Source organism: Marmota monax, unplaced genomic scaffold (assembly GCF_021218885.2).
Source record: "Marmota monax isolate L192 unplaced genomic scaffold, Marmota_monax_Labrador192_F-V1.1 WCK01_AAM20220418_F8-fsc00023, whole genome shotgun sequence".
NCBI lineage: Eukaryota > Metazoa > Chordata > Mammalia > Rodentia > Sciuridae > Marmota > Marmota monax.
In genome coordinates, this window is record NW_026692907.1 from 7896127 (window position 1) to 7910152 (window position 14026).

The following is a 14026-nucleotide window of genomic DNA, read 5'->3' on the forward strand; positions in this document are numbered from 1 at the left end:
GAGCCTGGAGTTCATGAGAGGGAGGGAGAACGATTCAATTGGGATCACAATTAATATGTGATTCCCTAGTTGGAGAAGGGCAGACTGCCATTTGAAAGGGAATTGATAAAACATACAAAATGAAACAAAGTCAGAACCAAAAAAAGCATCATGCAAGGTTAAAATTATGTGAATAATGATGTGCATTAGTTATTTTAATGTCTTCCAAGTGCATTTCATTTTGAATGATATACTCAGATAGCACACATGGTAAGGTATAATTGAAAAAACATGTAGGGGAATGGCTGAATCCAAAGAATAAACACACAGCTGGGAGGAGGTTAGGAGTCAAAGGGGTAAGCATATGCCCCATCCCCCAGGGATCTCATTAGTGCGTGAGTGACCATATATGTAGAGGCTAAATGAATCTCACTGTTTGCAAAGGCCCACAGTAAATGAGACAATGACGAATCAATAGTAATTAGGCCTATAGGTTCTTATTGACCCAGATGTCTGAAACCAGATGCCCTGCTCTGAGATTCCTTGAGAGGCAGAATGAAAAGATTTATAGACATGCACTTCTTTTAAAAAAATAAAATAAAAGTCCCTTTACTCTAAAAGCGTTGACACTGTTCTGAAATGGAAAGTGGCTGGAGTTAGGGTAAACACTTGGCTTCTGGCTAGAAAGGATGTTCCAGTCTTCTGTTGTGAATGTGGTTCCTGGGAGCTGGGAGATGGAAACCCAGGACGTGATCATATTCTGCCTCCATATATTGCTCTGGCCCACCTGCCACAGAAGCCTCAAGAATCCTTTCCTAAAACCATAATGGCATATTTTAAAATAAGGCTTGAGTGGGGAGGCTTTGCCAAATAATTCTGAACCTAAGATACAGGAAGCACTTGACTTCAGAATCATACCAAGAAAGATTTTCGTTTGGATTTGGTCCTGTCTCTCCACTTCTCTGAATGTCCTCTCTATAGAGGGGGATTGGTGATGCCTCTCTCCCGGGACCATGGGTGGAAGCCTGGTGCAGATTCAGGGAACAGCAGCTGCTGCCCTGTGGGTGTTGAGCCTTGTCCTGGTCAGATGTCACTCCTCCTGATGTGTTTGGAGGCAGAGGTGTTATAGCAAGAAGCAAAGAGATTGGTGTTAGGTGGGGCTGCCTTTGCCTCCGCCCAGCACACATCATACATACACATTTTTGAGTTGATACACACCCACTGGTACACATGCAGGGGCAGTTTTGCTTTTCTACATCTCTGTATTTGGTTTTAGTGATAAAGGGGGGAGGGGGTTGAAAAGCAAGACTCCACCTATTAGTTTGTTTCCTTACACTTAGTTTAGAAAACTTACAGGAACTTCATGGGATCCATGGGGACTCCTGGTATCACAAAACTAGAACTAGAAATCGCTGAGCCTTACTTCTAAAACATTTTACAAATGCAAGTCATAAATATTGTCTGAAGTGTCTTAGATATTAACCTCCTTTGGACATTGATTTCCTATACATTTTTCTGACATTATTCAAGCCAGGTTTTAAACCTTTATAGCTGTAGTTCCAAGGACACCAGTGGGAAGTGGCAGAGATGCCAAACTGATGTTTCCACTTTCTTGTGGGATCAGTGGTTCAGCACTTTGGAAGGCAGCCCCTCTAGAGAGGGCCCAGCTAGCCAGCTTTCATCCTTGTGCCATGCAGTAAGATTTAGCCCAGTGAAGGAGGGATCCTTATACCTCTTTTGTGAATGGGGAATTACAGTTCAGAGAGGCCAAGTCTTACTTCCCAGCTGGGACAAGAGGAAACAAGACCTAAACCCAGCTCTGGCTTGACTTCCAAGACTATAGTCTTTCCTCTGCTGTCCTCTCAACTGAAAGTATGAAGAATGAGGGGGTTGGTCTGATTCCCTCATGAAGAAATCAAGGCTTAAAAAGGGGAAAGAATTCTCACCATGTCATTTAATGGTTACAGTTGGAAATCAGGTCTCGTTCTCCTGATCCTAACTGCATTCATGACTTTCAGTCACTTTCTCAGCAAATTCCCATATTGAGACCAGGAACATGTATTTGTGTTCATTTGTCATTTCATCATTATTATTATTACAATTACAAAGACTGATTTTAATAAATCCTTTACATATGTACCATATTGTAGAGTTTACAGAATGCAGCCTTTGCATATATAATCTTCTTTGATCTTCAGAATAACCCTATGAGGTAAGTTGGACAGGGATTGTGATATCTGTTTTCACAGATGAGTTCCAAAGGTCTGAAAAGCTTTCTCATGGTTATACACCTATCAGAAGTAAAACCATTCCTAGATCTGGCCTTCTGATTCTAACTCTTCCTGCTTGCCTCCAGGACAGATTGCCCTTTCTTGATGAAAGTACAGTGTGATCTGAGAGCATGGTAGGCTAGTTTCTTTTCAGAGGTTTTGGGAATCTGCTTTACTTTCTTGGGTCTGATATGGAAGTACAAATGGTTTCTTTCTACAGAACAATTTGCTCTCCAACCCTGCCCCCCCCCTTTAAAAACAAAATCCATTTCTCTTCCAGATGCCAGAGTATATATGCATATTTGAATAGTCACCTGGATCTGATTAAGAAGGCTGAGCCTGTGGGTTTCCTCACTGTTGATCTGCATGTTTGGCCAGATTTCCATGGCAACCGGTCTCCCTTAGCAGATCTGACACTAAAGGGCATGGTAAGTAACAGCCAGTCCTTGCACCAAGGTGAAGGCAGGCCAAACAACTACAAAGTTTGGAGGAATCAAAGTAGGGAGAAAGAGAAAAAGGACAAATGAAACAGAATAGGCCAAGAGTGCACTGGTTCCTTGCAGATGTGTTTCTGTTGGGGCTCCCTGGGAGGATCTGCTGAAAGTTCTTATTGTTCCCGAGCCAACCTTGATCATATTCTAAGTAGTATTTCCTACATTCAGCTACTGCTGCCTCTTTGTCTGTGGAGTGGCTGAAAGTTATTCCCATGTAATTTTCATAAATTCATGTTTTCCATCTCCATCTCCAGGCCACCTGGTGAGTCAGTGGTAAATGCTACCACCCATGGTCTTGTGTGCCCCAGCTACACATCACCTAGGCTTTGAGTCAGGGTTCTTCAGAGCCTATGCCAATATATTTAGGGTTTTAGATTAAACTTTGGTAAAAATAAATACAATTAATAACTTAGGTTGGAGAATAAATTTCACCCTTACTGGTCATAAAGATCACTTTCAGCATAGAGATTCTGAGCTCTTCTGGACAGTCCAGAATGAACTTGGTGTGTAAGCTCACAACTGCCTAAAAAAGCAGAGAGATAATACCTTGAAGGCCAGGTGGGATCAGGTGGCCAGGTACCATCTGGCCATCAGGAATCATGTTCAAGGATGGTTGAGGAAGGTTAAAGCTAGAGAAGCAGAGCTGAGTTTTGGTTCCCAGGGGCCAGGTAAGAACCATGAATGTCAAACCCATGAAGGTGCCAATAAGTTTGGAAGTAGGTATAAGGGAAATTAAAGTGGGAAGTCAGAGCAATGCATGGCAGATAAACAGTGGCAGCCTGACCCGTGAATCAAGATTGCTGGCTTCAGGAACTTTCACAATACTGTGAGTCTGTGGTTAGTTTCACTGAGATTATTTAAATACTTTTATGATGCCAACAGGAAGATCTGAACTTTATTTTCATAACCTAGTTTATATGATCAACTTCCATAAATAAAAGTGAGACATAGTGAAGAGAAAAGAAAACTGGACAGGGCAAAAGTTTTTGCCTCCAGTCTATAAGGCATGCCCATAAAACACAAAAGAAACTGGATCGCTTTATTGACCAGTGGAGGCAGAAAAAGATAGCTTTGTAGCAACAGGTTCAGTTATGACCAATTCCACTTACAAACAGAGGATGGGGAAAGAATGGTTTAATATAGTACAAAAATAATGCCTTAATTAGAGACAAATATCAAAAAACAAATACAGATAAACATTTAAAGTGTTAAAGAAGTTAAGAAGCTTGACCAGTTCTTAGTATGACTCCAAAACATAGAAGGGTTGCACATAAAATTATCAGGGCTCTGGAGTGACACTGGCCTGGGGGTCTGCCCTTGCCAACATCCATTGTACCCAGACTTAGTACCCAAGTTTCCCAGTAGTTTTTGTGTGTTTCTGAAAACCAAGCATGACATCTGGAGACCTAAGAATTAGCATTTTAAGGGTATTCTAATGAAGCTGACCCAATGCAAAGTGAAATTCCACAGGAGTCAGAGTATTTCCAGGAATGTCTGTCTCATTAGAATAAATATATACTGCCAAAAGGGACTTCTTGCATTGGGACATATGGCCAATTATATCTAGAAATCTTGTAATGTTTACTTTGTAGAGAAGTTATATTGCCTCGCAAATGTATCTCACATGTCTCCTGATGTTCTTAGCAGCAATTTCCCTCTATAACTATCCTTGGGGTTAGGCTCACCCTGCAGTAGCTATCTTTAAGCCAGGCTGCATCACAACACTAGAAGAAGGTGACCTAGATATGATAGAAGGAAGGCAATTCTGGGCTAAAGCTTTTTCCAAAATCTTTCTTTCAATCCAATTTTGAACAATATTGAAATACCCCCCTCCAAAACTTTTCTATAATCATCTTATATTCTTTTGGCAAAACCTAAAATGTTATTACAAATTATATGCTAGAACCTCTCTGTTATCATATGTTGTATCTTTCTGCCAGTCCTGTCTTCAGGGCTCATTCAATAAATATTTACTGGATGTCTGCAGTGTGCCAAGCTCTGTTGCAGATAAAATAAGGTATAATTTCTATACTCATTGCACAGGTTTAAAGGGGTTAGGAAGTACTCCATGAAACACTGAGAGCAACTAGAATTGTCAGAAAAACCCCAGGAGGGAAGAACCATATACAGTTTCTTCTTTTGGCTCCTGAGTCATTTCTCTAGGCACATAGTAAGTGCTTAATGATAATTTATTGTCAACATGGAGAGAATAAAGAGGCCATTATGGCTCTAGAAAAAATAAACATATGAACAATTTATTAATACCAAATGGATTTGATAGCTACTGATTCATGCTGTTTATATAAGTGGTTAGTACTAATATTAATATCCAAGTAAATTAAGTTCCCATTTTGTCATACTTTGTCCATCAAACAAATGCAGGCCCTATTATAGTTGGTGGGAGATATAAAAGTAACTAGACTTACAGCACTCAGGAACATTTGGGGGACAAACAGGTAGTGGGAAGATGGGGTCAAGTTCCTGGTATCACTCATTGCCAGGGCTCTGTAGATGCATGGAAGAAGATTAGATCTGGTGTTCATGGTCAGGAAAGGCTTCTTATAGGAAGCAAGGTTAACCCTGAGTCAAGGAGGGAAGAGGATTCAGGGGCCAAGGAAACATGGTATATACAGTGTCCTAGAAGGAGAGAGAGCACGAATGTATGAATAGCCACAATTTGGCTCCTCATTTGTCTAACCCATGATAGATTACAGTTAGCATATTTTTTCTTGGGGAAAAATGAAAGAAAGTGTGTTCCCAGAGACACTCTGGAGTCCCTGGGCTCTTCTGCTTCCACAGCATCCTATCCTCCCAGTTCATTACTCTTTCATCCATTGACTCTCCCCAAACCTTTGTTAAACATCCATCCATTCACTTTTTAATGAATACCTAATATTTACAAGTCTATGCTAAGCTCAGAAAATGGAAAGAAGAAAAGTATCTGTCCTAAGTTCATATGAAAATGTGCAAAATCATTACTGTACATGTATGAGTGGGTGTGTCCATCACCATTCCATAGTGAGAGCCTTGCAGCATGGACATGTGGGCAAGCCAAAGGAATGGCTTAGCCAATCTCTCACTTTGTTGTTGTTGGGGTTTTTTTTGTTTGTTTGTTTGTTTTGTTTTGTTTTTTTAAAGGGCACCTCTCTGGTGAGCTGACACAGCTTTTCTCTACTTGAAAATACCAGTGAAGAAGTAAAAGTGGCATAAACTTATGGAGGGTTTGAAAATTAAAATGATACTCAACTAGGCAAACTAGGTTTGAGATTCCCAAAAAGAATCTGGGAAGATCTTTGAGAATCTGGAAGACTATTCAGCTTGATTGATAAACATGCTATAGGACATAGGAACAAAGTCTCTCTCCACCTTCTGCTCCCTAGCTGCAAGCACACAGCTGTTTTAAGCCTAAAAACAGGACAGTTACCCTTCTTCTCTACTGCCCTTGGTTATGTTGTATTGTTTTGTTTTGTATTGATTTTTAGAAGCAGACAGTGAGTTTAATTTCCTAGATTCCCCCCACAACTTGAAACATTCCCTATCTTCCTTTCAGTTCAATCTGTTTGAAAGCTGCCAAAGGGCCGGAAGTATGAGTCAGAATCAACGCAAGGACTTGCATTCTAAGCCTCCTGCATAAAACTCTGCTTCTGGGGCAGACACAGGAAAAGCCTTGACAGCTCTGTGAATTTGGAAGAAGGATTGTTCTAAGGTTAGGAAGTCAGTTAACAGTGACCTTCCTCAATCCTATAAAGCTACACAGATAAAAAACCATTGCACTCTGGTCACTGGCATCTAGTTGGAGATCCAAAGAAGCAAATCAAGTGTACAGTGAATGGGGCTGAGAGTGAATCATGTGTCCTGTGTTCTGGGAAATATTGAATAGGCCTAGCTCCTAATTGGGGTGTATTTTAAAAAATAATAAAGTGAGCCCCACAGGGAAAAGCATTGCATACAAAGAAGAAAGAAATACCATTTAAAACACTTACAAAAAGTTCTCTTGAAACTTATTACTGAAAACAAAAGAAAATATTGGAGAACTTCTTGGTATATTCTAGAGGTTTTTTTAAAAGGCATATCTCTCTAAAATAGGGTAGGGCCTAAACTTACAGGAAAAGTTGAGTTAAGATGAAAAGACAACACAGTGAGAGGGTCAAGAAATGACAAAGACATAAAACAAGTAAAAATGCAATAAACAAATCAAAACCTACATTGAAAGCAATATGAACCATAATTTTCATGGATGAAAAGAAGATCAGAGTTGTCATAAGGCATAGCATTTTTTAAAATTTAATATATTAGAAAAACATTTTGAGGGTAGAGTCTATGGCTTATTTGTTGTTGTTTTTTTTAATCTCAACAGCACCTGACATCAAATAATTGCCTTTCAGTCGGTTATTACAATCATTTACCAAGTGAATAATGAAAGCTGCTGCCCAAGGTCACAATGCAAAGGAGAGGCAGAGCTTCAATAGAAATATGAATCCTGATTTTTAGGATGCACAGCTTCATGAGTCTGCCTGAACTCATAACTCTGGACTTTGCAGAATGCAACTAGGATGATAAAAGGAGTTCCAACAGATGCACCACACATAGTTTGATACTGAACCACACTTCTTGACCTTGCTCCTTTGGTCTCATCATCAGCTCGTCACTTTTCCACCCATTTTTATTCTAACCCTGGTCTTAGCTGTGGTTTCCTCCTGGGAATGTCTCTAGGCTTTCTTCCCAACTTCACTGACTCAGATTTGAAGTTATTTGCCACTCCAGATTTGACCCTACTCTGAGGTCTTCCACTCTGATGCCTACCCTCATACACAAACACAGGACCCAACCCAAAAATCTTCCCCCTAAATAGAATTTTTTCCTTCTGGCAACAGTTGTCTTCCTGTGTCACCAGCTTTTTGGTTTTCCTTTGGTGATAACAGTATCAACCTGTAGCACCTGGCTAAAAAGAGATGGTGGAAATAGGGGTGGTCAGCTTAATAGGATACCTGGACTAATTAGCTTCTTACGTAAGTATTTTCCCTTTCAGTTGATAAATAAGGTATGGAAGGTTAAAGCTACACATACCATCATCCAAAAAAGGAGAAGCATAAGTAATAACTCCCAGTATCCAAACATTTGACACTGGTAATTCCAGCTTCTTTAAATACAAAAGAAATGCATGCTTTTAAAGTAAAGAAAGGACATGGTCATACATGATATGGAGGCAAATACTCACCATTAGGAGTGATTGCAAATCTTAGGGGTGGGTGTGTGTGTGACTATTCTTATTTTGAATGAGTGGTTATATGGTTTTCACCATTCTAAAGAAGTAAAGAAAACTCACATGTTGAAATTGGACCTATTTACATCTTAGTTTGAAAATATATCAGTGTGTGACATTTGCATGTTAGCTCTATGAGGTCAGCACATACATCAAAGGTGGAGCAAGCCAAGCTTCTTTGCCGAGTCACTGTCAAACCAAGAGATGTTGGTCCAGTGACAGGCACACAGCAACTAATGTGTTTTCCTGTAGCTTCTGCCTGGTAGCATCTACTTGCATGTCCTTTGAACCTTCGGCCTGCAGCTGTAGGAACCCCTCTTAGCCCTGGAACTAACTGAACTCACCAGCCACTGACATCACCAGTTACAAAACTAGCTAGGAAGCTGAAGACCCCTAGTCCATCCCAGGAAGCATTTTTCATGCAGGTCTGGATATTTATCTCTGTAGTAGAACCCTGTCCTTATTTTCTCTCCAATACAAGAAGCATCTCAAATCTGGTGGGCCCTACCATACAGCTAATGTGGTAATAATTTTGAAAATGTGCTTTCCTCCTTGTATATGAAATTAGTTTTTAGTCACAGATTATTATTACCTCTTTATTTTTGTGGTGGTAGGGGTTTTGTTGGTGGTGGTTTATTTGCTTATTTTAATTCTTTTCCAAAATACTCATTCAAAGAAGTAAATTGCTTTGGACACAGAGCAGGGCACGAAATATGTTTTCTCTGCCTCATTTTGGAAGTCTTTCACTACCCAGAACTAAAAGTTATTTTCTGGTTCTCTGAAGAACTGTGATTTGAAAGTTGGCCCATACATGACTAAAACTTCTGGAGAGACTGTGCTGTTCCATTGGTCTTCAGAGCAAGTGTGCCAATGGTGGGTTGAGGGTTAGGAAAGAAGCATTCCAAGGTCTTAGCCCATTCCTAAGAGACCAAATCCTAGCCTGATGCTTGCTAACAGATTCAGATATGGATGAAGTCAGCAACTCATCTGAGTATCTGTGCAAGCTCAGGAGAGGCCAGAGGTTGTACCCCTATGTTGTCTTCTGATAAGGAGATAGATGATAGAGATGGAAGCTGCTGAGCCACCTGGAGCAGCTCTTGAATGATATCTTTGTAAGTCTTGAAAACAGGAAGACCCTTACATATGAGTTGGTTACTGTTTTGTTGTTATTTAACACTGTTTTATTCAACCATTTTTTATTACTGTTTGCTCATGAAAACTCAAATAGTGTGACAAAGACTAGTGTCCTCAGTGTCATTTAACTGGTTTTCTTATAATATGCTTTATTTTTGAAGTGACCGATTGGTTGTGATTTATAATAAGGCCAATTTAAGGGACCTGACATGAAGTTGTTTCACATGTATCATTACTCACATTCATAATCACCTGGTGAGATAATATTGTTACCCCATTTAAAAGAAGAGAGAAACTGAGGCTTAGGGAATTTAAGTAATTTACCCAGAGGAGAAAAGAGTAGATTAGAAAACAGTCAGTTCAAACGTGAATCACTGACATTCTTTGGAGAAAGAAAAAATAGTTAAAAAGAAAAGGAACTAGAACTTTGTGCTTCCTCAATCCCTCTTCTCTGTTTTCAAAGTGCCTATCATATCTCTTCCTCATTTTAGTGACTTTTAAATTATATCACTGAGTCAAACTTTTCTTTCTTATTGCTATTTTTTTTTCTTATTGCCTTTCCTATATACAGCAAATAAGTAAACCAAAAGGAAGAGTGTGGATGGACAGGAATCTCCTACAAGGCAGAGTAGCATGACAGAAGGCTGAGAGGGGAATCAGGTGAAATCCAGTGGGAAGGTGCAGGAGATAAACAGTGGGAAGAAACTGAAGAAAGAAGACCAAGAATGAGATCCAGGCTGGCATTCAGACTCAAAGCAAGCTGGCATTCAGACAGCAGCAAGTCTGGACAGGAGAGTTGTAGAGAGCAGCTTTGGAATACTGGTGCATGAGCACATCAAAATGGCTTAAACTTAGAGCCTCAGATATAGGGCAAACAAAGCATGACGTGTCTGGTGCAGGAGGCAAACAGAAAATGGACTGATGTGTGGTGTAGGATTCACCAACAGAACAGGTTGTGAAAACTTCAGCCCATCATCCATACTTAGTGTGTGCATTAGTTGCCCATTGCTGTTTTAATGAACTACTACAAATTTGCAGTTTATATTGATTATCACATACTTCCATGGGTCAGAAGTCCGTGTGGGCTCAACTGGTTTTCCTGCTCCAGTTTTCACAAGACCAAAACCAGAGACTCCTACTGGAAGGTTCTGGGGAGAATCTGCTTTAAACACATTCAAGTTGTTGGCCATATTTAGTACCAGCCGTTGAAGGACCAAGGTCCCTGTTTCCTTGCTGAATGTCAGCCAGGGCTCTCAGCATCTAGAGGCTCCTGATATTCCTGGGCCCATCACCCAGTGCCTCCACCCTCAAACCCGTCAGTGGTGGGTCAAATCCTTCTCATACTTTCAACCTCTCTGGTTTTCCTTTCTGCCTCACTCTTCTATCTGATCTCTTGATGGATGCTTTTGCCTTCCTCTTATTCTTTAAAAGATTCATGTAGTTACTGTGAGTACAACTGGATAATCTTCCTTTTTTAAGGTCACTGGCTAATAACTAATTCCATCTGCCATGTTTCTTTATAGCTGTGCCTAATTAGTGTATGAGTAACCAAGGGACAGGAATCTTTGGGACCTCTTTAGAATTCCACATTGTAGTAGTGCATTCATCTGCAGTCCCCCAAATCTGGATGAGTTTTAGGCAATGCCAAGTGTTAGCCTGGAATCCTGACACTTACTGAATCCTCTCAACATCCCTGTGGAGATTTGTCCCCCTTTCTCTTCTAGGCTGCTGGATTGTTTCAGACCTGGCCTTCAATCTCTCTCCTCCCTTCTATAGATCTTTCTCTGATCTTCCTCATTGCCTTGTCCATCAGTTCCACCTTCATTATTGACTGAGCAAACAGGGCATTTTTTGCTGTTCCATTGTGTTCTAGAAAGCTTTCAACAAATTCCCCTGAGCCTTGGATAACCCCATCAAGCTCTGATGACCCTAGAAAAACCTCAGGACTGGGAATCTTCTTTACTTGTCTCTTGTATTCTTTAGGGACCCCTTGGGAAACTATCCCTAAGCCCTTTTTTTTCTGACTAACGTGTATAATCACATCAATGCTTTTAACAACTAGGAAGGAAAAAAATCAACTGAATTACCACAGGTTAAGTATGCTTTATCTGAAGTCGTTGGGACTAGAAGTGTTTCAGGTTTAAGATTTAGATTTTGGGATATCTGAATATATGTAATGAAATATCTTAGGGATGGTACCCAAGTCTAAACACGAATTTCATACATTTTTATTATACAATACCAATATTTATAATAATTTTATGCATGAAACAAAGTTTTAAGGTGTGGGATTTCCCACTTGCGATGTCTGTCCTGCTCAAAAAATTTCAGATTTTGGAGCATTTTGGACCCAGATTAGAAATTCTCTACTTATAATCCATCTATTAATAATCTTAAATCATTTTAAGGGCTCATGAACCTAAAATTCAAAATACCAAGAATTAGGATACTCATTCCCACAATTTAGTGCATTATTAAATCCTTGCTAAAACACAAATCACTGGGCTCACACCAAAATTCGTTTTATGTAAGCTCCCAGGAATCTACACTCAGCTTGGATATCAGTAAAGTGTTAAGAGGTATCCCCAAGTTTAGGCCGCTACTAAGTGGCAGCAAGATTCAAGCTGAAGTCCAGGTGAAGTGTTACCATCTGTCTTTCTGTTTAAGAGAAAAAATGAACACTTACAGGCTGATAAGGACTAAGGCTTTGTCTAAGCCTTACAAATGTGTCCCCCACACATTTGTGCTACCTGTCCCTTGGTACTCATCAGGGGCATATGATTTCTCCACACTCCTAGATGGTTCTATATCTTTAGCCTTAGGATCTCAATGCTAATCATCAACCTACCTTCTCCCTAGCTGCTGTGTGGGGTACAGCCAGCAGTCGAGAATGCCCTTCATTCATTGCCTCATGGTTCCCATAGCATGTCCAGAGACATGCTATTTATTGCTTTGAAGTCAGTTAATGAATGGGGTTGAACTCAATGCAATTACAAAGAAAGAGAATGAACATTTATTAAGAGAAAGGGAACAGCAACATCAGTGTTTATAACAGTGCAACTCACAATAGCCAAGATATGGAAACAGCCAAGGGGCCTATCAATAGATGAATGGATTAAGAAAATGTGGTATACATACACAATGGAGTTTTACTCAGCCATAAAGAAAAATTAAATTATGAAATTGTGGCATTTACTGGTAAATGGGTGGAACTGAAGAGTATTGTGCCATGTGAAATAAGCCAGACTCAGAAAAATCAAAGTTTCAATGTACTCTTTTATATGTGGAAGCTAGAACAAAGTAAATAGGGAAGCGGGGATCAAATATCATGAAGACTGAGGGAAGGGTAGAAGGAGATTGAGGGGAGGGAGGAGGGACTGGAAAGGAAATACAGAATGAATTTGACAAAATTACCCTATGTGCATGTATAAATATATCATAGTGAATCTCACCTAATTAAAAACATAAAGATGAATAGAAAGTAGACCAGTGTAGTAAAAGAAGGGGAATAGAGGGAGTGAGAAAGGGAAGGAAAAGAGGAGACACTGGGAACTAAACTGGAGTAAAATTCCATGGAAGTATGATTGTCAAAATTAACCCAACCTGTGTACAAGTATAGTGCACCAATAAAAGCAAGGCGGAAGGGAGAAGAAGAGGGAAAGCAAATGAACAATTAATAAGTGCTATTTATGTACACACAGTGGGTACTGGGGGCATCCGAGGATGCTCTTGCAACACTGCAGCTTGCTGGAAAAACATGGCATTTTGTAAATAAGATCTCATTTAATTCTCATAAAAGGCCTTGCGGTATCATATCCCCATTTTTCACATGAAAGAAATGAAGCTCAAAGAGATTATAAAACTCTCATAATTGTCAGGCTACATCAAAATTGAAACCCAGGTATCTTGCTCTAACATGCATCATCTTTCCATTTATATATACTTTTTTTCTAAGCTTAAAAATCCCAGTATTCAGATAAATACAGCACTAAGCTTTAGAGATACTGCAGTGAAGGATACAGGCAAGGTGTGTCAGAACACCTAGATTGTGGTTTCCATTTGAGAAGGATAATTTAGGATGTTGAATTACCCATTCTAGTTGTTTGTATGTTTTGGCCACCATACGAATAGTTCCCATGTCTCAGAATATGAATTAAATGCTTTCTCTTACAGTTCCACTCCATTACACAATAGCCAAACATAAATAAAATGTGCTTATCATTGCAAGTCTCCAGTGGGGGCTTCCTCATACATTTGGCTGTCTCGCCTAAATATTCAAAATAGGCACATACATATTTCTAAACACACTCCTTCTACGTATGCTTCCTCCCCACTTCCTCTTATCAGTGGATCCATTAAGCCATCCCAGCCTTCTCAACCATTACAAAACCATACTCCCCCAGGACACTGCAGCCATTCTCCTTCAGGACAGCTCCTCAGGTGTTCTTTATCCTCCCAAGTGGTCCACGTGGCAAGCACTCTGTATAAAGTTCCATCAGAGGCTGGAATTGCCAGGGCAGGGCTGAGGTTGCTGGAATTTGAGATAAATAGACTTAATGGTCATCTGCCCTTCTTTGTTCTCCATCTGCATATCAGATGAGATGTTAGGAAACAGGATCCCAAACCAGAGTACTTCTACACTTCAGACAGAAATGTCTTGCACTCAGTTGCTTTGCACCATGGCTCTGGTATTAGTGGTCAGCAGGTATTGGGAATGTCTTTGGAGGAATGTGTACTCTGCTTCTCCTTTGATAGTTAGTACCTCCTATATTGTGATCCATGTAAAAAACCCTTCTAGAACTCTTCACAGAAATAATTTTGTCTCCTTGAATGACAACTGTGTTTTAGTTATCAGGAAAAGAAAACCTATGTTACCCATATGTATT

General features: G+C 39.9%; 1 protein-coding gene across 24 annotated transcripts in view; it reads left to right on the plus strand.

Moving 5' to 3' along the window:
* Fggy (FGGY carbohydrate kinase domain containing) overlaps window positions 1–14026 on the plus strand; it is a 414685-nt gene that overhangs the window by 293140 nt on the left and 107519 nt on the right. For all 24 annotated transcript variants that reach the window (XR_009227386.1, XR_009227389.1, XR_009227391.1 and 21 more), the window contains one exon: window positions 2530–2677. Coding sequence is in view for 15 of the 24 variants with exons in the window: in XM_058581509.1 (XP_058437492.1) it covers window positions 2530–2677 (148 nt within the window). In the remaining 9 variants the exon portion in view is untranslated. The remainder of the gene's footprint in view (window positions 1–2529; window positions 2678–14026) is intronic.